The sequence below is a fragment of the Tamandua tetradactyla genome, chromosome 4 (assembly GCF_023851605.1).
Source record: "Tamandua tetradactyla isolate mTamTet1 chromosome 4, mTamTet1.pri, whole genome shotgun sequence".
Taxonomy (NCBI): Eukaryota; Metazoa; Chordata; class Mammalia; order Pilosa; family Myrmecophagidae; genus Tamandua; species Tamandua tetradactyla.
In genome coordinates, this window is record NC_135330.1 from 52,522,914 (window position 1) to 52,550,859 (window position 27,946).

The following is a 27,946-nucleotide window of genomic DNA, read 5'->3' on the forward strand; positions in this document are numbered from 1 at the left end:
TTGTATGTATGATTAATATCTAAAATAAGCTGGCTTTATGTAAAGGAGATTACTCTTGATAAGTGATAAGCAAAAACAGGTTTCCCAGAGAAGATGAAATTCTGGCTCAAAACTTCAATGTTACCTCCTGGTGAATTCTCAGCCTTCTTGCCTGTCTTATGGATTTCTGACCAATTCATTCATATTAATATACATATGCATTTATTCTTTTCTCTGAAAAACCCTGATTGATATTGATACTGCCAAGAGTGGTGCTGCTGAACCAGTACATAAAATGTGGAAGCAGCTGTGGAATTGGGTAATAAATTGAGGCTGGGGTAATTGTGAGGCACTCAGTACAAACGGCCTACATTGCCTTCAATGACAGTTAGCAAAAGTATGAATATTATAGATGCTTTTGGTGAAACCTTAGAAGAAAATGATGAACATATTTTTGGATGCAAGAAAAAGGTAATTCTTATTGTAAAATGGCAGAGAACTTGGTTCAATTATTTTCTATCATTGGATGTAAAGTGGATGAACTCGGATATTTGTTCCAACAAAGTGTGGAAGGTAGGGACTGGTTTCCCCTTGGTAGTTTCAGTAAAGGGCAATAAAAAGAGATAATTGAGGAAAGAAGTATTCAGCACAAAGGAGCAAGCTTTTGATGGTTTTGAAAATTCTCAGTTTATCCGAATAGCGTGTTCCAGAAATAGGGCTGAGGGGATGGCTGGAAAAACCTTTGCTAAAAAGATTAAGCTTGTGACCCATGGATCCAATCAAACATCACAGCAGAAAGAGGAATGGAGATGTGGCTATCTAGGAAATATCTGTGGAAGACCCTCTTGTCTAATGAATTTGATCCCCTGTGAATTGCATAGGAGACCAACAATAAATTTCAAAATTGAATATCAGAAGAATATTTTCAGCCTGAACTTGAAGAGATAGAGATGGGAAGAAATGAAGGAAGAAATAAAAGAGGACTCAGAATTCAGAGGCCAGAAAGAGTAGGGCTGTCAATGCCCCCATAGGGCTTAGAGGACAGGGTTGCCATCCAAGTGGGCCCAAAGGTCAGAACGTCAAACCATAGAGGGTTCTTCTTAGGCCTTGAAATCTAATGGAATTTGACTTGCTGAGTTTCAGACTTGTTTGGGATACATCGCCCCATTTTTTCCTCCCAATTTCTCCCCTTTGGGAATGAGGATGTCTATCCTATACTTGTTTCACCATTGTATTTTGGAAGCAGATAACATGCTTTGTAGGTTTAAAATATCAAAAGAATCATAGAGTAAACATGTCAAAGGAATTCTGCCTCAGAATGGGCCATTCTTATGAGTCTCACCCATACCAGATTTAGAAGATGAGATTTGGGAGTTTTTGACTTGATAATATGAAATTTTGGACTTAAGAGTTGACATGGAATGGGTTAAGATTTTGGAGGATGTTCGGATGGGGCATTTTGCATGTGGGAAGGACATGAATTTGGGGAGGGGGGCAGATGGTGGGTTGAATTGGGCCTCCCAGTGCATATAAGTCCTAACCCCTGGAACCTATGGATATGACCTTATTTGGAGACAGGGTTTTTAATTAAGATTAGGTTATCCTGCAGTGGCATGGACCCTCAATCCAATACGATGAGTGTCCTTATATGAAGAGAAGAAATTCAGAGACAGAGATGTACAGGAGAGAAAGCCATGTGAAAATGGAAGCACAGAAAGGAGTTAAACAGTTAAAAAGAAAAAGATCATGAAATGCCATGGATTTCTGGCCACCACTTAGAGCTAGGAAGAGGCAAGAAAGGAAGCTTTCCCACTATTTTAATTTCCTGGCTGCTAAAACAAATACCATACAATGGGTTGGCTTAACAACAGGAATTCATTGACTCAGGTTTCAGAGGCTAAAAGGCTTGCTTTTTCCCCAGGTCTGGCTAGCCAGCAATCTTTGGGGTTCTTGGCTTTTCTGTCACATGACAATGCACATGACTATGTCTTCACCTTTCTCCTCTGTGTTTCATTGACTTCTGGCTTCTATCTGATGTCCGTGGCTTCTTTCTCTGTCTGACTTTTGCTCTACAGAGATTAATGCCACTCTTAAGGACTTGAAGGATACAGGGGTGGTGATTCCCACCACATCCCCATTCATCTCTCCTATTTGGCCTGTGCAGAAAACAGATGGGTCTTGGAGGATGACAGTGGATTATCGCAATCTCAACCAGGTGGTGACTCTAACTGCAGCTATTGTTCTGGATGTGGTATCATTGTTTAAGCAAATCAGTATATCCCCTGGTACTTGGTATGCAGCTATTGATCTGGCAAACTCTTTTTTTATTAAGGAACACCAGAAACAGTTTGCTTTCAGCTGGCAAGGTCAGCAATATACTTTCACTGTCCTACTTCAGGTGTATATCAACTCTCCCAGCTCTATTTAATAATTTGTGTGCAGGGAACTTGTTTGTTTCTCTCTCCCTAAAGACATCACACTGGTCCATTATATTGATGATAGCATGTTGATTGGACCTAGTGAGCAAGGAGTAACAACTACACTAGACTTATTGGTAAGGCATTTGCATGTCAGAGGATGGGAGAGAAATCCAACAAAAATACAGGGGCCCTCCATCTCAGTGAAATTCCTAGGTGTCCAGTGGTGTGGGGCATGTTGAGATATTCCTTTTAAGATGAAGGATAAGTTGCTGCATCTGGGCTCTCCTATGAACAAAAAAGAAGCACAATATCTAGTTGGGTCTTTGGATTTTGGTGACAACATAATCTTCATTTGTGTGCACAGCACTGGCCCATTTATTAAGTGAACAGAAAAGCAGATAATTTTGAATGGGGACCTAAACAAGAGGAGGTTTTGAAACAGGTCCAAGCTGCTGTACAAGTTGCTCTGCCACTTGGACCATATGACCCAGAAAGCCCAATGGTCCTGGAAGTGTCAGTGGCCAATACAGATGCTGTCTGGAGGCTTTGGCAGGCCCCTATAGGAGAATCACAATGCAGACACTTGGGATTTTGGAGCAAAGCCTTGCCATCTGCTGCAGATAACTACTCTCCTTTTGAGAAACAGCTTTTTGTCTGCTACTGGGCCTTAGTAGAGACTGAACACTTAACCCTGGGCCACCGAGTTACTTGAGTTGTCTATAGTCAGCTGGGTGTTGTCTGACCCACCAGGCCATAAATTTAGGCATGTGCAGCAGCACTCCATCATAAAATGGAAATAGCATATACAAGATAGGGTCAGAGAAGGTCCTGAAGGCACAAGTAAGTTATATGAGGAAGTGGCCCAAATCCCCATGGTCTGCATTTCTGCCACATTACCTTCTCTTTCCCAGGCCAGAGTTATGGTCTCTTGGGGAATTCCTTACAGTGAATTGACTGAGGAAGAGAAAACTTGGGCCTGGTTTACAGATGGTTCTGCACAATATGTAGACACCACCCAAAAGTGGATAGCTGCAGCACTACAACCCTTTTCTGGGATGTCCCTGAAGGACACTGGTAAGGGGAAATCCTCCCAGTGGGCAGAACTTCGAGCATTGCACCTGGCTGTTCACTTTGCTTGGAAGGAGAACTGACCAGAGGTGAATGGTGTACTGACTCATGGCTGTTGCTAATGGTTTACCTGTATGGTCATGGACTTGGAAAGAGCACGATTGGAAAATTGGTGACAAAGAGGTATGAGGAAGAGGTATGTAGGTAGACCTTTCTGAGTGGGCTGAAAACATGACGATATTTGTGTCCCATGTAAATGCACACCAGACAGTTGACTTCAGCAGAGGAAGGTTTGAATAATCAGGTAGAAAAGATGACCCATTCTGTGGATACCAGTTAGCCTCTTTTCCATGTAACTCCTTTCATTGCCCAATGGGCTCATGAACAAAGTGGTCATGGTAGTAGGGATGGAGGTTATGCATGGGCTCAGCAACATGGGCTTCCACTCACCAAGGCTGACCTGGCTATAGCCACTGCTGAGTGCCCAATCTGTCAACAGCAGAGACCCACAGTCAGCCCTTGATATGGAACCATTCCCAGAGGTGATTAGCCAGCTACATGGTGGCAGGTTGATTACATTGGACCACTTCCATCATGGAAGGAGCAGCAATTTGTTCTAACTGGAATAGACACATACTCTGGTTATGGGTTTACTTTCACTGCATGCAATGTTTCTGCCAAACTACCATCTGTGGGCTTACCGAATATCTTATCCATCATCAAGGTATTCTACACAGTCTTGTTTCTGATCAAGGAAACCACTTTACAGCAAAGGAAGTGCAGGAATGGGCACATGCTCATGGAATTCTCTGGTTATACCATGTTCACTATTATCCAGAGGCAGCTGAATTGATAGAACAATGGGATGAACTTTTGAAAACTCAATTACAGTGCCAAATAGGTGGCAATACCTTGAAGGACTGGAGTGATGTTCTCCAGGAGGCTGTGTATGCTCTGAATCAGCATCCACTGTATGTTTTCCCCATACATTTGGTGCTGTTTCTCCCATAGCCAAGATCCATGGGTCCAGGAATCAAAGGGTGGAAATGGGAGTGGCACCACTCACTATTACCTTAGTCATCCACTAGGAAAATTTTTACTTTCTGTTCCTGTGACCTTGAGCTATGCTGGTCTACCAGGTTTTAGTACCTGAAGGCAGAGCGCTTCCACCAGGAGAAACAACAGTGATTCCATTCATCTGGAATCTAAGACGTCCACCTGGTCACCTTGGGGTATTATGCCCTTGGATCAACAAGACAAGAAGGGGATTACTTTACTGGCTGGGATGATTGACCTTGACTATCATGGGGAAATAGGATTGCAACTCCACAATGGAGGTAAAGAAAGTTTTCCTGGAATATAGGAGATCCCATAGGGCATCTCTTAATGCTACCATGCCCTATGATTAAAATCAATGGAAAATTCCAACGACCCAATCCAGGCAGGACTACCAATGGCTCTGAAACTTCAAGAATAAAGGTTTGGGTCACCCCACCAGGCAAAGAACCATGGCCAGCTGATGTCCTGCTGAGGGTAAAAGGAACATGGAATAAGGCAGTGACACATATGAACTCTGACCATAAGATTAGTTACAGAAACAAGGACTGCAATGGCATCACTGTTTCTTCTTTGCTTTGTAATTAGTATCTCTGTATTTATACATAAATCAAATATCTTTGTTTTCCTCTTTATTTTAGCCCCTTTATCATATGATATAGGCTGTTTTGTTCATGTTACAGTATTTGAGTTGCAAGATACCAAGTTTAAGGGTGAACACTATCCACAGACTTGCATTCTATTCTGGAGTGATTTAATGCATTTCCAGTTGTATATGGAACAACTGAGTATTGTTGGGCAAGGAAAAAATGTGTCTGTTATTGTTTTCTATTTAAAAATTAAGTATGGTTTAAGGTGATGTGTATAACTGCCAAATTGACAAGTGGTGGACAGTCAGGGTCAGATTCATGTGTCAACTTAGCTAGGTGGTGATGCCCAGTTGTCTGGTCAGGCAAACGCTGCCCTGTGTATTGGTATGAGGACATATTATGGACTTAAGTCATGACCACATTGGCAACATAAACAGCTTATTGCATTTGAAATCAACTAAGGGAAGTATCTTCTGCAATGAGGGATGCTTAATCTAATTACCAGAAGGCTTTTAAGGAGGTTTCAGAGAAGAAAAATCACTCTTCCTGCTTCAGGCAGCCAGTCTCTCCTGAGAGGTATTGGAGCTGCCAGCTCACAGCCTGCCCTAGATCTTGGACCTTACATCCCCATGGATACATGAGATACTTTTATAAATTTTATATTTGCAGCTATCGCTTGCTGATTCTGTTTCTCTAGAGAACCCTAGCTAATATATGTATATACACACACATATACACCATATATTTATACAGACTCCTACCTAACCCATAAGGTGTGTCACAGGTTGGGGGAAGCAAAGGAGAAACACAACTAAATGCAATGTGGGCTCTGGGAGATGTTAGAACAGAAAAGGTCACTAATGAAGAAAAAACAAATAAAATACAAATAAATTTGATATCTTAATCTATAGTAATGAAATCAATGTTACTGTCCTCATTTTGATAACTGTGCTATGTTTATGTAAGATGTGAACATTAGGGGAAGATTATCTGGAAAGGGTAAATAAGAACTTAAGACTATTTTAGTAACTTCTCTGTAAGTCTAAAATTAGATAATATAAAAACATTTAAAAAGTCATTAAAACATGATGTGTAAGGTGGGCACGGTGGCTTAGCAGACAGAGTTCTCGCCTGCCATGCCGGAGACCCGGGTTCAATTCCTGATGCCTGCCCATGCAAAAAAAAAACATGATGTGTAACCCAGCATTTCTCGGTCTTACTTGAGTACATAATTTTTTAGTAGAATTATTAACATCCATATAAAAACATTACTTACTGTGCCTTGACACACAGATTAGGCACTTGTATGAAATAACAGAACCACTATTTATACATCACACATGCACAATTACTTTTTGGCTTAACTTGTTTCTACTGTGGTTGTAGACTCCATAAAGCTCGTAAGCAATCTCTGGTGAAATTATTTGTTCAAGTCTAAAAAACACTTAAGTTAAACATGTACAATTACAGTGCTGCTGATAGACAGTTAAACAAGAACATTTATATAAATATTCAAACACTTTGCATTTGATTAGAAGTATACCAAAACTTTCCAAGCTAAGGAAACAACCATATGCCCATTCTGTTATTTCTTTCCATTTTTAAAGACATCATTTACTTTTAAAACAACAGGCAAAACTTAATTGTGTTTATAAGTTAATTTCCATTTCACAGAAAGCATTACAGCAATACCCAGATCTGCCATTTCCAGATCCCATTGATGAAAATAACATTCCGGCCCAGTAAGTTAATGAAGGGTTTCTTATGAAATAACGACCCCTGTGGAACATATTTACAAAATTGCTACCTTTTTACAATTGATTCTGCTGGAATATGAAAAGCAACTTTGTTTCCCTTTCACATATAATACGTATTTATGAACACAGCATTGGAATTCTTTTAACTTTTTGTTTCACATTACTTAAAATACATCATTTCTATCACCTACCACTTGATTTGTATTTGAAACTTCGCCTTTTGTTTGAAATCTCCGAGTGTGTGTCATTTAATTAAAATAAAATTCTTTCACCATACTCATACTATTTTTTCATTACTATTCATAAATTTTTAGCACTATTAGGATCTTTTAGAAATTATTTGTTTACTTACATAAATTACTTTTATCTAATTTGATTATTATATTTTCTGACACCTATCTTTTAAACTTTGCTTTCTGCTACAATTCCAAGTAATGCTCATGTTAAAGATCTTTTATTTCTCATTTAAAATTTTTCTGTAATTCATTTCTTCCACACTAACCTTCAAATGTTCATTTAAAGATAGTTTCTAAGGAGGCAAAACTTTCTATACCTACTGTGACACAATTTGACTTTCGTCTATAAAAAATCTCTATGGCTGAATAACAAAATTTATCACTTAAAACTAAAAATGGCCAGTATTCTATGTATTGAAGGCATCTTTTTCAGAATATATTTGCTCTTCATCTCTGTAATGTGTACAATAGTGAATCAAAAGATTGATCATGGTGAATACATAATGTCACCAGTAATGTTTATTGATTCAGATCATTTTAGTATCATTCATATCATTCTGTAATCCACAAAATATTTAAGTAAATTCACAAATATTCATTCTACTACAGTATTTAAAATTGTATAATTTGGTATAGACTGATATAATTCTGTTTTAGATATACACTGCATGTGTTCAAGTTCTGGGGATTTTTCTATGCTCTCAAAACACAGTAGGTTCTGAGAATCCTGTTTTATCATTAAAGCATCCCCCCTGCCACTTTCAAACTACCTCTAATACTAAATTAAAGGGATGGTTTTCATGAGTATAGAATGTAGCTATATAGGATATAGATATATAGAGTCAACAAGAGAACCAAAGTGAAACACTAATTTAAAAAGTAAATATTTGACAGTGGTAGAATGCTCACCTTCCATGCGGGAGACCTGGGCTCGATTCCCAGACCATGCACCCCCACAAAAATAAATTAATTATTTGAGCTATTCTTCCTTCTTGGCAATATTTATAGACTTTTCACTCTACTTAATCAAATAGATTTAGATGGAAAAAAGCAAATATTTATTGACCACCTACTATAGTCAGGCATTGCTGTATATAATCCTCAAAATAATCCAATTCCAGGGCTCTAAAATGGTGTTTATATGCACTGATAACAACCAAATCTATATCCTCACATACACTTCTCCCTCACTACCTGTGGTCGTTAGATTCAGTTGTCAGCTTGGCCAGGTGAAGGCACCTAGTTCTGTTACTATAGACATGAACCAATGGTACATGAACCTCATCTGTTGCTCATTACATCTGCAGTTGGCTAAGAGGCGTGCTCACTGTAATAAATGTTTGATTTAATTGGCTGATGCTTAAATCAGAGAGTTCAATGTAGCACAGCCCAAGCAGCTCAGCATACCTCATCTCAGCACTCACAGCTCAGCCCAGGTCTTTGGAGATGCAGAAAGGAATCATCCTGGGGAAAGTTGTTGGAACCCAGAGGACTGGAGAGAAGGCCAGCAGAAATCACCCTGTGCCTTCCCATGTAAGAAAGAACCTCAGCTGAAAGTTAGCTGCCTTTCCTCTGAAGAACTAATGAAATAAATCCCCTTTTATTAAAAGCCAATCCATCTCTGGTATGTTGCATTCTAGCAGCTAGCAAACTAGAACACATTTTGGTACCAGGAGTAGGATGCTGCTGCTGCAGTTTGCAAATACCAGTATGTTGGAATGGTTTTTTTGATGGCTAAGGGGAAGATTTTGGAGGAACTGTGAAGAGAATGATGAAGTCCTGGAGTGCTTGAAGAGACTGTTGGTGTAAACGGAACCACTGCCAATCTGGACAAAGGGGGAAACAAAAGGGACAAATTGGAGTTTACAGAGTAAGAACCATGGAAGCTCAAGTCTGAATCCAAGAAACCTCGGCCAGGAGAGTGGACCCCCCCATATACATGGAGAGGGTGAGTTTATCCTGAAGGGTGAGGGTGAGTCTCCCACCTTGTTGCAGTGGAAGAGTCGTGCAGCCTCAGGCCTTGGAGAAGGTAGACCACGCTCCTTGGGGGACTGGGGAGAGCCTGGCTGCCACCACATGGAGGAGTTGAGTGTGTGCCCCAGAAATGGCAGAGAGCCCAAGTGTGGCCCTGATGTCTGGGGAGAGGGAAGCCGAGAAAAAGGTGGTCTCCTCAATGTCCCCTGAGGTTGATTCGCAAAAAGGCAGGCCACTACATAGGCCCTTGGAAAGGGTGGGACTGCCACTTTCTAAAGCTGAAGGATAAATGACTTTCAGACTTTGAAATCCAGTGGTCTTTGCCCTGAAGGTTTTCAGAACTGTTTGTCTTGTCACCCTGTGTTCCTTCTAATTTCTCCCTACGGAAATGAAAATCTGTATCCTGTGAACATCTTCCTTTGCATAATGATACCAGATAACTTGTTTTGAGAGTCATAGGTCCACAGACAGAGAGAATTTTTTGTACCTTAATATTGTTTAAGGTGATGCATGTAGTTGCCAAGTTGACAAAGTGTGGCCATGTGGTAGTTAGATTCAGTTGTCAACTTGGCCAGGTGAAGGCACCTAGTTCTGTTGTCGTGGACATGAGCCAATGGTACATGAACCTCATCTGTTGCTCATTACATCTGCAGTTGGCTAGGAGGTGTGCCTGCTGCAATGAACGATGTTTGATTTAATTGGCTGGTGCTTTTAAATCAGAGAGCTCAATGTAGCACAGCCCAAGCAGCTCAGCATACCTCTCAGCACTTGCAGTTCAGCACAGGCCTTTGGAGATTCACGAAGAAATCACCCCAGGGAAAGTTGCTGGAATCCAAAGGCCTAGAGAGAAGGCCAGCAGAGATCATCCTGTGCCTTCCCATGGGAGAAAGAACCTCAGTCGAAAGTTAACTGTCTTTCTTAGAAGAACTAATGAAATAAATCCCCTTTTATTAAAAGCCAATCTGTGTGCTGCATTCCAGCAGCTACCAAACGAGAACACTGCCAGATTGCATACAGGATAAAATCTGGGAAGTATAATAAGTATCTTAAACTTAATCCTCTGTGATCTTCCAGATTCTAGTTGCTCTATGCAAAAAATTTGCAGCTATCTAAGATTCGTCTCTTTCTATTTCAACTCACATCTAAATTGTCCACAAATCTTGACAACAATGCCTTCAAGATTTATCTAACCTCTGAGCATTTTCACCACGTCCACATTCCCACCCGTGTCCAAAACATTTCATTTCTCTAGCCTGGATTATTCCCATAGTCTCTAGTCGATCTTCTGCTTTTGCTCAACCCAGAAGACAAAGTCAGATCTTATCATTCCTCTATTCTGAACCTTCCAGTGATTTTTCCTCCAGAATGATAGACAGCATCTTTATAATGGTCTCAACTACCATATGTGTTCTGGTCTCTGTTGCTCTCAGATCTCACATTTCCGACCTTTCCCCTCCCTCACTCTGCTCGACATACATTGGCCTTCTTGCTCTTTCTCAAATTATCAGCTGTTCTTGCATCTTAGGGTCTTACTTTCTGAAGCTCTATATGGAAAACTCATCTCTGAGAGTACAGTGGGGCTCAATATCTTACCTCACTCAGGTCATTGCTCAAATATAAACTTCTTAATGAGAACTTACCTGAATTTTCCACATAAACTGGATGGCTGCTACATGCCTGCACTCCCATTCTCCTTCCCTTATTTTTTTTCCATAGCATAAATGCCTTTTGACATTTCACGTATCTTACTTATTTTTATTATCTGACTCCCCAATTCCAATGGAAGCTAAGAATAGGGAATTTTTTCTGTTGTTTTCTTACTGTATCCACAGCATCTAGAATGGCCCTGACAAAACAGCCAATCAAATATTTGTGAAATGAATGAGTAAGGAAATTAATGAAATAAGAAATGTATTACCTCAAATTTTCCAGATAAAATGAAAATTAAATGAGCTATGTAATTGGCCCAATGTTAGTTGTTTAAGAGTTAGTCTTGCCAACAATTTCAGTCAACTAAAACTGATACTCTTTCCACTCAGCCATATTCCCTCCATGAATTTACGAGTTCAATTTACAGTATGAACACTATCAAACGGAGGGAATTTCATTCTGATTAAGACATGTGGTTCTCAAAGAGTCAGATTTTCAAACTGTTTTCAATTTGTAAATAATCTTATAGACTGTTAGAAAAACAACACAAACCCCATATAAAATGACCTTATCCCCACCCCTACACGATACTCAGATCCACTAACTTCTACAATTCGCTGTATTTACCCTATTATTCCATCTAGTCATCCATTCAGCTATCTATCCGTCTATTGATCTGTCAGTCTGCCTGTGCTGGTTTGAAACTGTTGCGTATCCCAGAAAAGTCATGTTTTTAAATTTAGTTTCAATATTGTTGGGTAGGATCTTTTTGATTAAATTGTTTCCATGGAAGTGTCACCCATCTAAATGTGGGTGAGAGCTTTTCATCAGCTGCTTTCCACGAAGATGTATCTCCACACATTCAAGCTGTGGAGATTGGGAACCATTTTGAATGGATGGATTCCAGGGAACCATTTTGAAATGAGAAGCTGAGAGAAAGATAGCATATGTCAGCATGTGCCTTCCTAGTTGACAGAGAAACTCTGAGTGTCATTGGCCCTTTCTTGAGTCAAGGTATCCTTTTTTTTTTCCCTTTGGTCACTATCATTATACACACCAGGCACTTCTAGATTATACCATCTCAGTTTTTATTGTCTATCTTTCCTTCTGATTTCATTTCCCAGCCCTCCTTCCTCTCTCATTCTCACATACAGCTTCTTTCAGTGCACTGACATTATTGTATTACAGTTAGGTAGTATTGTATCTTTCCCTGGATGCCTTAGTTTGGACATTTTTATAGCCTTAAAACTGTAAATGTTCAACTTAATAAATTCCCTTTGTAAAAGCCATTCTAATTCTGTAATATTGCATTCTGAGCTTTAGCAAACCAATACACTGTCCAATTTATCAATCTACTTTCTGAATACATGACTTTAGGCTGTATACATGATACTCTTTGAAAATTTAATTTTTCCATATGTATTGCCTTATTTATTCACATTAAGTGTCATTTTGAAGTTAAAACAAATTGGTATTTGTGTAAAATTTTCAGTCTGTACAAGAACGCCAATTTTTTTCACAGTCCCAATGATATCTCTTTGAGACTTTTTACCCCTCTTGCTAGATTGCATTCAGGATCATGTGTTGAATTTTACTGTCATTGTCTCTTTAATTGCTCTCCTTTCTTTCCTTTTTCTCTTTCTTTCTTTTCCCTTCCTTCCTTTTCTCCTTCTTTCCTTCCTTTCTTGTCCCTTTTCCTCCTCTCCTGCTCCTTCTTCCTTCCCCCCTGCCCTTTCTTTTCCTTTTCCTCATTCCCTCTCTTTTTCCTTCCCTCCTTTTTCTTCCTTTTTCCCTCTGTCCTTCCCTTCCTTCTTTTGTGGGAACATATAAGCAAGAAACTTTCCCATCTTATCCACTCTCAAGCATACCATTCAATGGGATTAATCACATTCACAATATTTCAATAGCCTCACCCCCTTCCATTATCAAAATGTTTCCATCTCTCCAAACAGAAGCCTATTATGCGTTAACTCTCCATTCCTCATGCACCCTGCTTCTGGCAACCTGTACTCTATTTTCTGTCTCTACGAGCTTGCATATTCTGTATTATTTTTCTTTGTAGTTACCATGAGGTTTAAAGTTAACATCCTAAATCTATAATAAACTTCTTTGTTTTGATACCAATTTAACTTCAATAGTATATACACAAAATACATTCATATATCCTTCTCCTCCTCCACAGTCTTTATGTAGTTTTTGTCACAAATTATATGGTTATACATTATGGATCCAAAACTGATGTTTTATCCTTACACTTTCAGCATTTGTTATTTAGATCCTATAGGAAGTGAAAATGGAGTTACAACCCCCAAACACAATAGTATCTGCATTTATATTTATCCACATCATTACCCTCAGTGGAGATTTTATTTTTTTCATGCAACTTCAATCTATGGTCTTTTCTTATCAACCTCCAGAACCTCCAGGGCCAGTCTAATGGTAATGAACTTCCTCAGCTTTTGTTTACTGGGAATGTCCCAATCTCTCTCTCATTTTTAAAAGAAGGTTCTACTGGATTTAGAATTTTTGCTTGGTATTTTTTTAAGTATATTTAAGTATGTCAACCCACTGCCCCCTTGCCTCCATGGTTTCCAACGAGAGATCAGCATTCAATCTTCTTGAGGCTCCCTTGTATGTAACACATTGTTTCTTTCTTGCAACTTTCAGAATTCTCTCTTTGAATTTGACAGTTTTATTATAATATGATTATACAATATGACAGTTTGATTATAATACATATTATATTATAATCTGTGGGTCTATTAAAGTTTATCCTGCTTGGAGTTCATTGAGCATTTTGGATTTTAAATTCATATCTTTCATTAAATGTGAAAAAGTTTTCAACCACTATTTCTTTGAATGTTGTTTTTGCCCTTTCTCTCTTTTCCTTCTGGGACTCCCATGATGATACTGGTGTGTTTGATAATATCCAACATATTCCTTAAGCCCTCTTCACTTCATTTTTTCCTTCTTTCTGCTCCTTAGAGGGAAAGATTTTACTTGTCTTATCTTCACGTTCTTTGAGTCTTTCTTTCGAAAGATCTACTGTTACTGAAGCCCTGTAATGAATTTTAAATTTCTGTTACTGTAGCCTTCAGCTCTATATGGTTCCTTTTCATAATCTGCATTTCTCTATTGATAGTCTCTTTATGTTCATCTATCATTTCCCTGATTTCCTTTAATTCTTTGACCATGTTTTCCTCTAGCTCTTTGATCATATTGAAGAACATTTTTTTAAAAGTCTCCAGTACATCCCAGGTGTGGTCCTCACTGACGGTTCCTAATGCATTAATCTTCTACTTTTCCTGACCATCACTTTCAGTTTTTGTTAACCTTTTGTTAAAACATGGAAATTTTGATATTTTAATTCCTGTTGGAATTTAGATTCTGAAGTGTCTATTTCTTAAGTTTATATCCAGCTAGTACTATAACAGAGCTTTCCTTGTATACTAGGAGCTGACTAAATAAAAAGAAGCAGAAAAAGAAAACACCCCAGTCTTTGCAGATTGACCTGTGCAAGTGCTCTCTGCAGGGCTTACCTGTACAACGAATTTAGAGAATAGCTCCAGGAGAAAGCATGAGTTTTTCTATGCATTCACCTTGTCTTTGGCATGCACGTGTAGCTCTAGGAATTCCCCTATTTACATGTTTTTTAATGTGGTTAAAAAGAAAATGTTAGGCTATATATATGGTAATAGAAAATTAAGAAAAAATCCATGGAACTGCATTACACAAAAGTGAACCATAAATTAAACCATGGACTATGGTTAATAGTATAATTATAAAAATGTAACAAATTTAAATCATCAATTTTAACACAGGTACTACAACAGTGCAAGGTGTTAATAATCGTGTGGCTTTTGGGAACCTTGTATTTAATGCATGATTGTTCTGTAAACCTACAACTTCACTAATGAAAACAAGGTAATCGGTGAGGTTTCTTGGAAAACTTTAAATAGTCTAAGCTGGAAATAGTTTTCCCATTTGTCATTCCCCTTCCTCCCTGCCAGGAAGAACAGTCTGAAGCAGAGCAAACACAAAGAGAGAATTTTGAGAATTAAATTCTATTGGCTGAGGATGTTAGTATAGAAAAATGGAAAGAACCAGTCTCTCTGATGGTGTTGCTGAGTCTGGAGAAACTGCCCTGGAGACCTATTCTCAGGGTACAATCAATGCCACCTTCCTTTTCATCACATTTTCTGTTATGTGGGGCAGAAAACATTTCTTAAAAATAAAATATTCCTTATTGTGAATGAATAAAATTGCTGTAAATTAGCTTTTTGCTCTCCCATTGCCTTTAAAGGAGTGAATTACTTTCCTCCTTAGGTGGGCACAGATGTTCTAAGCAGTCACTGGATTGCATTCCCTACCTCTTTCATTTTCAACCGTTTTTTTTCTACTGGTATTTACCCTGCTAATTAATCTTTAAAAGCAAACAAAAATATATACATAAGTACAGTCAAATATTCATGCTTTCATGCATAGATACATATAAATAGGTAGAGAAAAAGCTTTCTTCCACATTCCTATGCAATCGAGGTTTCATTATTTTATTTTTTCTTACCTTCATGTTCAAAGTTGATAAAAAGGTACTCTCCAACCAGGCTTCACTTTCTTATGGTTTCTTAACATGTTAATCTTTTCTCAAGATGAGAAGGTCTCCATTGTCTAGATTTGTCTTCTCAGAACTCCCCAGAGACCACTGACCTACTAATTCTGTTTCTACAATCCCTGTCCATCTGTAATCACTCATATTATTAACTATGCAGGTCTTGGAAATCCTTACCCTTTTTTCCCCCATTAAGGGGTACTATGTTTGCTTTCTTTTTCTCCTACCTGCTCCCCATAAGTAAGTACATCCCAAGGATACATGCTAAATTGCCCTTTTTCCTAATGTGAAGGTCAAATTCCCAAAACTTTTACTTTCACCTCTCTAGAGCAGAAGAGCACTGATCCCTCTCCTGCAATCAACAACAGCAATTCTTACCCTCAGTCATGTTTGTATAATAAAGTAAATAAACAATATCAATTTTATTTACCTTCTGCCAAACTACCCATTTTATAATTCCCTAATGTCTAGACTCAAATTGTAAAGTGATTTTCTTTTTTTCTCTTGTCTATACTCATATACGATCAGTGGCCTGTTTATATAAATTCTGTCTTTGCAATATTTTTCTTATCCAGTCTCTCTCTTTATTTCCCATTGATTATCTCTGAGACAAAAAAAAATATTACTTCTTGGGTTGTGTGGTGATGTGAAAGTGTTTGAACTCATATTCTTACAGTTAATCCATTACTGTGGGTGTAAATCTATTGTACGTAGGACCTTTAGATGAGGTTACTTCAGTTCAAGTATGGCCCAGGGTACATCTTAATCCTTTTACTGAAGTACTTTATAGGAGAATAAAATCAGACAAAGAGAGAGAGAGAAAGTCACAAAAGCCAGAAGCTGAAAGCAATAAAACCCGGAAGAGAAGGGAGAGACCAGCAGGTGCTGCCGTGTGCCTTGCCATGTGACAGAGGAGTCATGTATTGTCGGTAGCCAGCCTTAGGGAAGAAAGCATCAACTTGATGATACCTTGATTTGGACATTTTTTCTCAGCTTCAAAACAGTAAACTAACAAACTTCCACTAGCAATTCAATCCATTTCATGGTATCTGCTTTGAGCAGCCTAGAAAATTAAAACAGATGAATGAAAGGAATATTTTCATGAAAACAAATTGAAAAGAAAATGAGAATAAGAATAAATTTTGTTAAGGACAAAATGCCATCAAGATGGATTAGTTGAATGTTGATTGACTGGTTTGATAAATTGGCATCTCTTTTTGAAATCATTCCAGTCCATGGTTCATTTAGATGAAAAAAAAAAACATTTTCGTTCAAAAGTATATAATAGTTTTTATCTACAGCACAGGGTCATATTCCCTTTTTTAGCAAGTCTATCATAATAGTCAAAATACTAATTATATGAACAATAAAATATCCAACACTGGCAGCACTGGAAACTTAAATATAAATAAAATGAGCAGAGTTGAGAAATGAGGGGGAAAAACATTTTCACTAAGCTTTAGATACAGGATAATTTCTCGATGAATAAAAGAATACTGGTTATTTGAAGTCATCTAGAAGTTAATGACTTTACAGATCCAATAGAACCGGAATGAATATACATTATATATGAAAATACAATGAAAGATAATAAGAATGTTAGCCCTGGAGCCATAGGAGTCAGGATACTGGCTCAGCTACTGTGGAATCCCAAACAAAAAAAATGGAAATTTAAAAAAGAAATTATTATCCCTCTTATATAATATTCAGAGGTAGGACATTCAACCCTAACACGTCTTCCATCTGTATGGCCATTTCCATTGGTTAGAAGCTGAGGACAACTGAGAACAGGATTGCAGTGACTGAATAGGTATTTCCATTATCTCTGTAATCTAAGCCAGGTATATAACTAAAGCACTGAGAGTTTGATCAACAATGCCACTACTTTTTTCTATCTCATTTGTTTCAGATATCACACTTATTATTTTCTTTCAATACCTACAATTTTATAGCACTTTATTTTAAAATTATATTTAATTTTAATTTTATATTTTAATATAATTTAAAATTATATTTTAAAATTAGACCATTTTTTTAGGTTTTAAATTATATTTATTTCTGTGCTTGATGTATCCTGTTTTAGCTTATCTTTTTTTGTGTTGTATCACCGAATAGAGTATAACTATACCTTGTGAATATCAATTATTTAAAAAATCATATTTATCATTTATTATAGGGTGAATTTTCAAAAATCTTATTCTTTCATTTTAAAATGGGGAAATCTGAGTATTACAGTACAAGCTTTGTTTTCAATTAGTAATATGATAATGCCTGCATAAGGCATTTCCTAGACTATACAACATTTTTCTCATTATGCTACTTAATTCAGCTCTTAAATTTGTTCTCTTTTTTTTTAAATCAGTACATTTGGGCTGCATTTTCTTTTAGTACTCAAGAGCAAGATTACAAACAATACAGGAGAAACTTGATTATATCTTCAATTAATGGAATAAAGCAGAGGAAAAGTTCATATTGCTTTAGTCAAACAGTATTCTAATTACAATATACTAAATATGTTAAATTAAGTCAGAATATGTTTGAATGATTTTTCATATTCAAATTTGTGAGCAAAGATGGGATTAAAGTGCCAAACTCTTGAATATTTAGATCACTTAGTACTTATAATATTTTGACCTTCATTACCCTCAAAAGAAGAAATTAAAAAGTAAATAAAAAATTGAAGTTATCATAACTTCATATAACAGTGATAGTTGCACATGAAAAGTTACAGTGATAGTTACACATGAGAAATTTGAATTTAGAACATTATTAATATCCATCTTCAAAACTAGTTATTGGTAAAACACAATCTAAGTAATTTTCCTGTTTCATTATGTACTTAATTTTGCTTCTAATATATTTTGTGAGGCGCTGGAAGCTAAGTGATAAATATTACTCAAATTGAGTAAATGATAAATATTACTCAAATTACTTCATGAACGTGAAGAACATGTTAAATAAAAATACAAATAAAAGCATAAATATCAAGGAAAATATAAATTATGACATAAGGTTAAAACCGAAGAAGAAAAAAATAGAATGCAGATACAGAAATTAGTGTTTCTTCTATTATTGCAAAAGTTGACCAATATAATTGAAGTTAAGCTGTTTGAATGGCAAATTTAATACTTTTAAAAGCTATGCTAGGAAGTCATCAAAATGAAAAGCTTTTGTGCTTCAATGGACACCATCATGAAAGTAAAAAGTCACTCCCACAAGGACGAGGGAAAATATTTGCAAATCATATATGTAATAAGGGACTTGTGGCTAGAATACATAAAAAAAAAACCCTCTTCATTTCATGATTAAAGCAATCCAATTTAAAAATGGACAAAGGATCTGAGTAAGCATTTCTCCAAAGGAGATTTACAAATAATGAATAAACACATAAAAATACGTCCTTATTAGACCTCAGAGACATACACATCAAAACTATGAGACATCACTTCACACAAAAGGATGGCTATAATTAAAAAGACAGATAATAACAACTGTTGGCAAGGAAGTAGAGGATTTGGGACCCTCATACACTGCTGGTGGGAATGTAAAGTGCTTCAGCTGCTGTGGAAATGTCTGGTAGTTTCTCAAAGGCCTAAACATGGAATCACGATATGACCCAAAATTTCATCCTTAGGAATATACCAAAGAGAAATAAGCACATATGCCCATACAGAAACCAGTACATGTGTGTTCACATCAGCATTTACAATGCTAGGAAACCCAAATGTCCATAAACTAATGAATGGACAAATAAAATGTGATCTGTCCACACTATGGAATATTATTTAGCCACAATAAGGAACGAAGCACTGATGCATATTACAATACGGACGAACCTTGTCAAGTGAAAGACGCCCATCAAAAGAAAGTCACATATTATATGACTGCGTTTATATGAAATGTCAAGAATAGACAAATCTATAAAGACAGAAAGTAGATCAGAGTTTGCTTAGAGCCAATGGGACTGGGGGGAAATGGTGGGTAACTGCTAAAGGGTATGGGGTTACTTTACGGAAGGATGAAAATGTTCTGGAATTAGATAGTGGTGATGGTTGTTCAAGTTTTTGAATATACTAAATATATTACACTGTAGACTTTAAGGGCATGAATTGTATAGTATATTAATTAAATCTCCATAAAGTTGTTTCAAAAACTTTGTTTTGGAGAACTATAGAATTTACTGTGGCATTTAGTTGTGAAATGATTTTATAGGTCAACTGTTTACAGGAACCCTTAGTTATGCAAAACACAATGTCTTCAACAGCATACTTTCTTATTATTTAAGGCATTCATTGGAGTTTTTTTGGAAAAGACCTCTTTTAAAGGCCACTGAATGGTTTTCTTACCTTAATGTCAAGTACAATTTGTTTACCATGTGATGTTGTAAGTCAAAAAATAGTATTTACTAAGAATAGGGTAATGTAATTTTAGCTTAAGTCTATGGTTAAGAAGTTATGTTATATAGTGTTGACGGGTCTCATTTTATTGTTTGTACAATAAGGAAGTTGTAAAATGTATGACTATAAAAAAAAAGAAAAAAATGTATGATTCTATGGCAAATAATGAACAGATGTGAAAAGTCCTAATGATTAATTGGTTTCAAAATAACTTCTACCATTCAATTTAATTTTATCAGAATCGGTGAGTACTTTCTTCAAAGAAGGAATGATTTATTTTTATATCCTCTTACACTTTTTCCATTGTAGAGACTGAAGGCTTGTAAATATATATAATACAAATATTTCAATTAAGAACTTTGAGAAAATTATTCCTGGGAACTCTTATCCCAATAGAGCAGACACTTAATTAGAGATGAGATAGTGAAATCTACTTTAAAATACAATGGGAATCTACCATTTCAATTAGCAACTTTCTCTAAATAATATTAAATCCAAGAAAGAAGTTTCTCTTTCCTGAATTTATTTGACTCAGTAATTCACTTCAATAATTAACAATCAATTTACGAAATTTATATATTCAAAACCACAAACATTAAAATAAAATTTACTTACAAAGTCAGCATTTTGTCTAAAACATTGTTAGGGATATGAAAAAGTTTGAAATGTATTGAAACATTTGATTTTTTAACAGTTGTGACTATATCTGCTGTTTGTATTTTCCTTGATCATCCAAGTCAAAAACATCCTCTGTATTTTATGATAGTCTCTCTAACTAAACAAATAGGAATAAAAAATTTCTGATGATATTCCCATCTGGCTTGAAATTTATATGAAGAAATGGCTTCTCATTATTCTTTTACACTACATTAATTTTACACAACTGCCTTGTACTCATTCTACATTAATTATAAAATTGTAACACAGAGGTTAATTATATACATTCAGCTTTTAGATAACTTACCTCCAGAATAGAAAAAAAAAAATGGCTCTATGGACTTATAGTAGTGAAAAACAAAATCTATATTTTATAAAGCTTCTTTGTTGCACAAGTATTAGTTTCAAAAATAGAAGCCATACCTTAACCCTAATCCTGGCAAATGATGTAGACACTTAGAATTTAAATGAAACATAGTCTCAAGATTACTGAGAAAAGCAAATAATTACTAAGAAAATGTCAATTTTTCTATAGTTCTTAGATGCCTTGACATGTCTATATCTGTCTTATCAGATGAAGATAGCACACAAATACAAACACAGGTACATATCTAGTTTACTATATTTCTAAGTCACATTACTGCACTCAAATTATTTTTTTATAATTTAAAATATATTGTCTTAAAGAAAAAATATACTTACTGCCCTCTAGAGGTATGAACCAGTAGTGTAATAAGTGTAGATGTTGCTGGGCATATACAGTTTAAAGCTAACATGGCGTATTTAAACTCTTCTTCACAAACAACATGATCTGTTTGAAATAAAATAGGTAAATTAGAACAATTCACCTTGGGAGATTATTTTTAAACCATACTAAAAATAAAACATGGTGAATAAATTTACAAATGTTTCAGTATAAATACATTTGCTTTAGAGTTGTTTCTACATGTGCAACCAAGAACAGTGCTTTGTAAGACAGGGTACTGGACTATGGCTTAAGTGATGGGGTGGTCGGTGGGTTCGAGGCACATATCTTTTTTTACAAAATCGGGAACTTTGGACAAATCACTTAATTGTCCATATACTTCATTTGTACAAGGGGTGAGTTGTGGGTAGGATTAAGGTGCAGGCTGGAAAATGTAGAGATGCTTTACAAAGTCTCCTTTTGTTCTGATTATTTTGATGAAATGCAATAGAACTTTAAAAAATGGTACTGATCTATGAAATATATAGCTGTACAGTAAGGAGTCTTAGAAAGTGATTTTAAAAAATATGCTAGATAATGTTCAGCTAACATAAAAGTAAATTATTCTAATAATGAAAACAAATTTAATATCGATCAATAACAATTACTGTTAAAGTAAATTAGAATTATTCTTTAACCTCAAATCCTAACTGGTAAATAAACTCAAAAGATTACAGGGTCTAGCCAGATAAGGCAATAAATGGCAATTGAAATTCAATAACATATAAACAATAGAAAGTGCTAGAGAAGATGGTAAGGTGCAGGTCCCATCAAAAGGGGGATGCTGCTGCTCAGCTCGTGTTTATTGTCATGCAGGAATGAGGACACTATTTTCCACAAAATTCATATTTCCACAAAGGATTAAAACATTGTTTATTTTGGAGGGAAAAAAAAACTCCCTTCACAAGTAAAGTTATAGCTGGTACTGAAAATAAAAACAAAGTTTAAAATTATGATATTATAAATATTCGTAGCAGAGAATAGCTGTTTTAGCTAAATTAAGGAGCAAAAGATTGAATTTGTTAGCAAGCCAGATCTGAAAAATGAACACATTCATCATATAAAATGTATGAAGACACAAGAAAAGTTTGCTTGGGAAATAGTTCAGCAAATCTTCCAGAGAGGCAAATATTAACTCTAGTCCTATATGCATAATATCATAGAGGATACAAAAGAGCCTATTTTTTTTTTCTGTTTTCATTTCTTAATCTATTTGCTTTTCTCTTTCACATTTTATATGAGAAATTATAAGCTACAGTTACATCTCAGGATATACTCTCAAAAATATCAAGGATCTGCTAATAAGGTCTTTCTTTTTGTTTGTCAAAATATTATAATGACATTAAAAGTAAAAAATTTATAACCATTACTATACTCAATATTTTGCAGGAGAGGCAGGCAGATTCTAAATCCAATTTTGAACCTGGAGAAATTTACAGAATATTTGCAGAAGAAGTATGTCTCTATACTATCTTTTGAATATTTCTCAATATAATTTTTGAGTTTGTTTGCCCTATAAAAATAAAAGATAGAGAAATTGCTAAATGCATTATGTCATTACTTTAAAATCACATAATAAAACTTTGGGGGATCCATAAATTTCAAAATAAAAATGATAATATATGTTGAGAAAAATGTGCATGTTCTGATGAAATGTTACAGAATGTTTTAAAATCTGAATTGTACCAGAAAATTTGGAATGTCTGATTGCCACATATGTAATGCCACATACAATGATTAAACCCACCCTTCCAAAAGGGGAAGCATGAGAAAATGCAGCATATGTGTGGTACTTTGTTCATGTTTTATTTTCCTTTAGTGGTTAAAAAGGAAAAAAAAATACAACTGGGGTCCCCTTCCTTCCCTATTACTCAGTGAATGTATGCCTCTGGGTTTGCAAGGAGATGGCTGAAGGAAGACGGTTTTGAATTTAATAATTTGTCAAAAACTATACTAATCAGTGACCACTGGAGAGAAGAGGAAGAAAATACAGTCAGGTGGTCAGTTTTATGTTTGCAGATGGCTTTTCCTATAGTTAAGTAAAAATTTTAGAGCCTATCAGCACATTGAGCTAAAAGTACATACACTGCCATTAATGGAGGCAATTTTACACAAACACAAAAGTATGGGTTGCTCTGTTTCAATATGTACTAAATTATCTAGGAACTCAACTACCCTGGAATTAAGAGAAAGTGTACTTGAGTCTGCTTAACATTGTATGTGAGTCATTCACACAAGTTCAAGACGTTTGAATACTATAAATTAGTAGTACCAGTCAGCATTTGGAGCTGGCACATACACACCAATACAAACATGTCTTTTTCCACTGTGTCTTCTTGTGTATTCATACCTGACCATTCGCATATTAAAATACATGCTTCTTCATTTTTAATTTTTTCCTTTATGTTTCTCCTTCATATTACAACTAGGATATCATTTTAGTTACTTTAAAGTTATGTGTATAGGTGGTTATATTATCTATTTTTTAGGGAGGAGGCTGGAGATGAGATTGAGAATACGCATACTTATTAAGAGTAGCAGAGGAAACCGATGAGGGAATTGCAGAAAGATTGCTTGGCAGTTTATGGACTCTGGAAATTAGCAATCATGAAGTTAAAGTGGAACTAGCCAGCAGGTTTTCTTTTGTGTATTCGTTTGTTATATATCCTCGAACCACATTCAGATGCATAGATATAAACACAAAGAAGGCAGAGAATGATATTTAATAAGGATTGACGTTTTAAATTTTTTAATGATGATTGACTTTTGAGAAAAGCAAGGAAAGGAGGATGAATTAAAGGTCAGGATTATAGTGGTGTACTTTGGAATTCAAAGAAGGTAAGAAGGAAAGACAGGACCTGTAGGTGTAAACGCCAGTGAAAATGTCATGTGATTAGCTGCAGGTCCCATCGTGGTCAAAAGATATTTGGGATTCTGTATTAGAAGGGGTGACATGAAAAGAAAGGAGGTGGATGTCAGAGAATTGTATTTGAGGAATGGAGATTACAGAGGGGTCATATTACTGGTAATGACAAGTTCTAGGGAATGACCACAGGAGTGGGTAGTTGAGATGGAATGGAGGACATGAACATTGAAAGAGGGGAGATCAAAGAAACACATATCAATGTTTTTGAATGAATCATTTTCACAGATATCAAATCGTCACATATCATAATCAAGAAGTGTTGAAAGAGTGGTGGTGAGCTAGGAGATTGAGAGTTTTTCAGGTTTATTGGCTATTTAAATGTCCTTTGAGACACTTCAAATCACAAACAGGTAATTTTTATCAAATCACTTTCTATTTTAAAAGCATCACCAAGTTATATTAAATTTGAATATTATAGAAACCTACAATATAGAAAATTATTTATGAGAGAGACTACTATTTTCCCTGTTATCTATTGCACCCTTTGTATGCAGAAACCACATATCCTTGGAGGGTATAACTCTAGAAAAAGGGCTGGAAAGGGCAAGAATACTAATAATGATTGACAGCATCTTGCTGATTTTACTCAGGCATTTATAAAGAGATGATGGGAGGTAAGAACTGATCACTTTGCAAGCAGAGAGAGAAGAGAATCGAGTTCTCTTAGGATATTTGTTTGCAGCTAGAAAGTCAAATTAAGAGTTTAGCAATGTGAATAATTGCAGAAGCAAGAAAGTGAACTGTATCTAAATAACAGGCAATGCCATTCACATTCAGAGTTTTTATCAAAGGCTTACCATTAAGACTTTTCAGCCACACCAATGAATCCAATTATTTCAGATGATATGAAGTGGCTGCCATTAGAATCTATAGGTAGGCAGAGCCAAAGAGGCCAGTAAATGAGGTACGTTTAAGAAAGTTCTTAGTAAAGAACATAGGGTGCAATTATTGATACATGGAAGAAATTGGAAGAGAATAGACCAGAGTCTTCAAGATTTTGAGGATGACCACAAATGTAGCCTCCAGCATCTGTGAATATTATAATTCTAAAATAGTCCCTGGATTCCCAAAACTGCATCAGCTGATGTGGGCTCCAAAGGCCATGCAGCTCCAAAGGACACACCGTCTATTGAACTTCAGAGCTGGCCACAGAGAATAGTAAATAAGAAGGAATGCCCCAGTGAGCAAAGCCAGAGATCACGATGCAAACAGAGAAAAGAGTTACTCTCAGGAAGCAGAATGTAGATTTAACCAAGAAATTTACCGTACTGCTTTGGAGGTCTCCATGTCCCACAGGATTTCATTATTGATATGGACCAGGGATTGCTGTGTCTTGACCATCCCTCATTTTTGCAAAACCCAATATTTTATTACAGTTGTCTTGCTCCATAATTGTATACTGAATATGGATATGGAGTGGAAGGGGACAGCTAACTAATTTATTAGTGGGTATTTGTCAGACTATTAGAAGCACATATAAATCTCATTATGCTTGGGCTATGAACTGGACACAGCAATTGATAGAAATTTGGAATATTTTTCAGACACAAGATGAGTGTCTTCTATATTGGCAAAATGTTGGGCACAGATACAAGAGGGACCAAAGGTTTGAAATGTATGATATACTAAACTTATAGTTTTACAGCATCCATTTGCATCTTCTTCCTTTTTAGTAACATAGGCTCTGATTTCCCCTCACTCTACCGCAAGGTTTTTACTGCATGTATGCTAGCCCATGTAGAAATTACATTTCCCAGCTTCCCTTTTAGTTTGCTATGGCCAAATGGCTAAGTTTTTGTCCCATGGAAACAAACCTGCAATTTTTGGATTTTTTTTTTAAGACAAAAGTATTTTCCCTAAATACTTTCTTTCTTGCTGGCAAGACGACATATGTGGCAAAAGCCCAGCTTTGATTACGCAGAGGAAGAGACCTCCTTATGTAATAAATCTGTCCATCTTTTCCTTATGGCTTCTAATTTTCTTCCTATAAATAAAAATTATATTCATTTTGCCTTGCATTTCTTCCTCATCCTTTAAAGTGTCTGTTTTGATTCAGATCTTTCTCCCCTGATGCCTTTTTTTGATAAAGCATAAGTTTATGAGGTGAAGTGCTGTCATCACTGTGCTTGCCAGGCTATAGGCAAGTTCTTTAATCTGAGACTAACCTGCTTTATCTTTAAACTGTGAATTATAATAGTACATACCTCCTAGGAATTTCTAAGGAGCGAATTAGGCAATGCATATAAAATCCCTACCAGGATTCTAAATAAATATTGCATATTATCACAATATGCATTCTTTAAAATTAATAAAAAGTAAGGGATAGATTTCAGTGAACTATCTTGAAACAATGCTAATAATATATTTTAAAAATTCAGCGTGAAAATAATACATTGGTGAGATCGCACATTTGTCTCTGGCTTTTACGTCTGGCTTGTTTCATATTGCCACATGGTATTAAGAACAGGATGGTATATAGGATATAGGAATCTTATATTTTATGCACGATTGTTCTGTAAATGCGCAACTTTTTTTTTTGCATGGGCAGGCACTGGGAATCGAATCTGGGTCTCCAACATGGCAGGCGAGAACTCTGGCTGTTGAACCACCGTGGCCCACCCACAACTTTTTAAATAAAACATTTGCATTGTAAAATTGTAACATGCTTCTATTTTTTGAAAAAATGTTGATTTCTGCATGTTTGCTCATGTGTGCACATGCATGTGTTTCTGAAAAGCACAGAAAATAGTCTGTAAGGAGGGCATGAAACCACTAATGTTATCTCAATGGATGATAAAGGACTTGGTGGCGGGATATAATTTTTAAAATAGGATTATGTGAGAACTGTGGCTCTTTTTATTATTTTTAAAATCATTTTCAACCTATAAGCTTTTAAAACAATTCATTTAAAGATCTAAATGTATAGATGCGAATCAGAACAATTTTCAAGTCTTTTTTGCTTTATGGAAATAAATTGATAATTGCTTTTTAATAGGGCAGAATATATACTTTGTTCAAAGCCTGCATCAGGGTTTCCTGTGCCTGTGTATGATTTAAAGTACTAGAAGTTTCTTCCATGCAGTTGCTAGGTAACTGCTCTTTGGAAAGCAGTAAACAGTGGAAAATGTGCTAAACCAATCTAGTCCTGGGCTTTGATTTACAGAATCAAATATCCTTTGGAAACGAACTTTTAAACAGCAACAGAAACCAGGGTCGATTTAAAATTGAATACCATTTGTTTTTATTTTATAGGGAATAAATTTGTTATATGACTGCATGAACAAAATATGTTAGAATTTCATATATCCTTTACTTATTAAACACTGTTATAAGCATGAGTGGATTGATTGATACGAAAATTGGTTCTTTCTTAAAATGATACTATTCTCTAACAATCTGACTCTGTTGCTTTAACCAATAAAATAAATAATATGTGAGTTAATGAGTGTGTTTGTGTATGTGTACACGTATATGGAGAGTTCTGCCAATTCTAGGATTGAAAGGAATTCAGCTGCCAAATGCAGAGAATAGGTTTAAGAAAACCTTTGAAGGTCATTAGTTCATATGATCTAAATATAAGAATGCTTATTAAATATATAGAATCATACAATTTGAGATTTGCAAATTCTATAAGGAGATTTTTTGCTATAATAATGATGCTGCGGCTTCAGCTTTGTTCTCTACTGGATTTTTTCTTCTGGAGGAAGGACCTGGCATGTCATTAGGACATTCAAGCAGCAGCACTATAGATAGGTCCATGTAATGTAAGAAACCGAGGACTCCAGCCATAGCCAGTGTTAACTTGCCAACACGTGATGGAGAAGCTTTGGAAGCAGATCTTCCAGCCAAAGTCAAACATTCAGATGAGTGCATGCCCAATTG

The 27,946-nt window shown here is 36.0% G+C and overlaps 1 protein-coding gene across 5 annotated transcripts in view; it reads right to left on the reverse strand.

The window, feature by feature from the left end:
* KCNT2 (potassium sodium-activated channel subfamily T member 2) overlaps nt 1–27,946 on the reverse strand; it is a 450,533-nt gene that overhangs the window by 143,126 nt on the left and 279,461 nt on the right. For all 5 annotated transcript variants that reach the window (XM_077157297.1, XM_077157299.1, XM_077157298.1 and 2 more), the window contains one exon: nt 21,096–21,204. In XM_077157297.1, the coding sequence (XP_077013412.1) occupies nt 21,096–21,204 (109 nt within the window). The remainder of the gene's footprint in view (nt 1–21,095; nt 21,205–27,946) is intronic.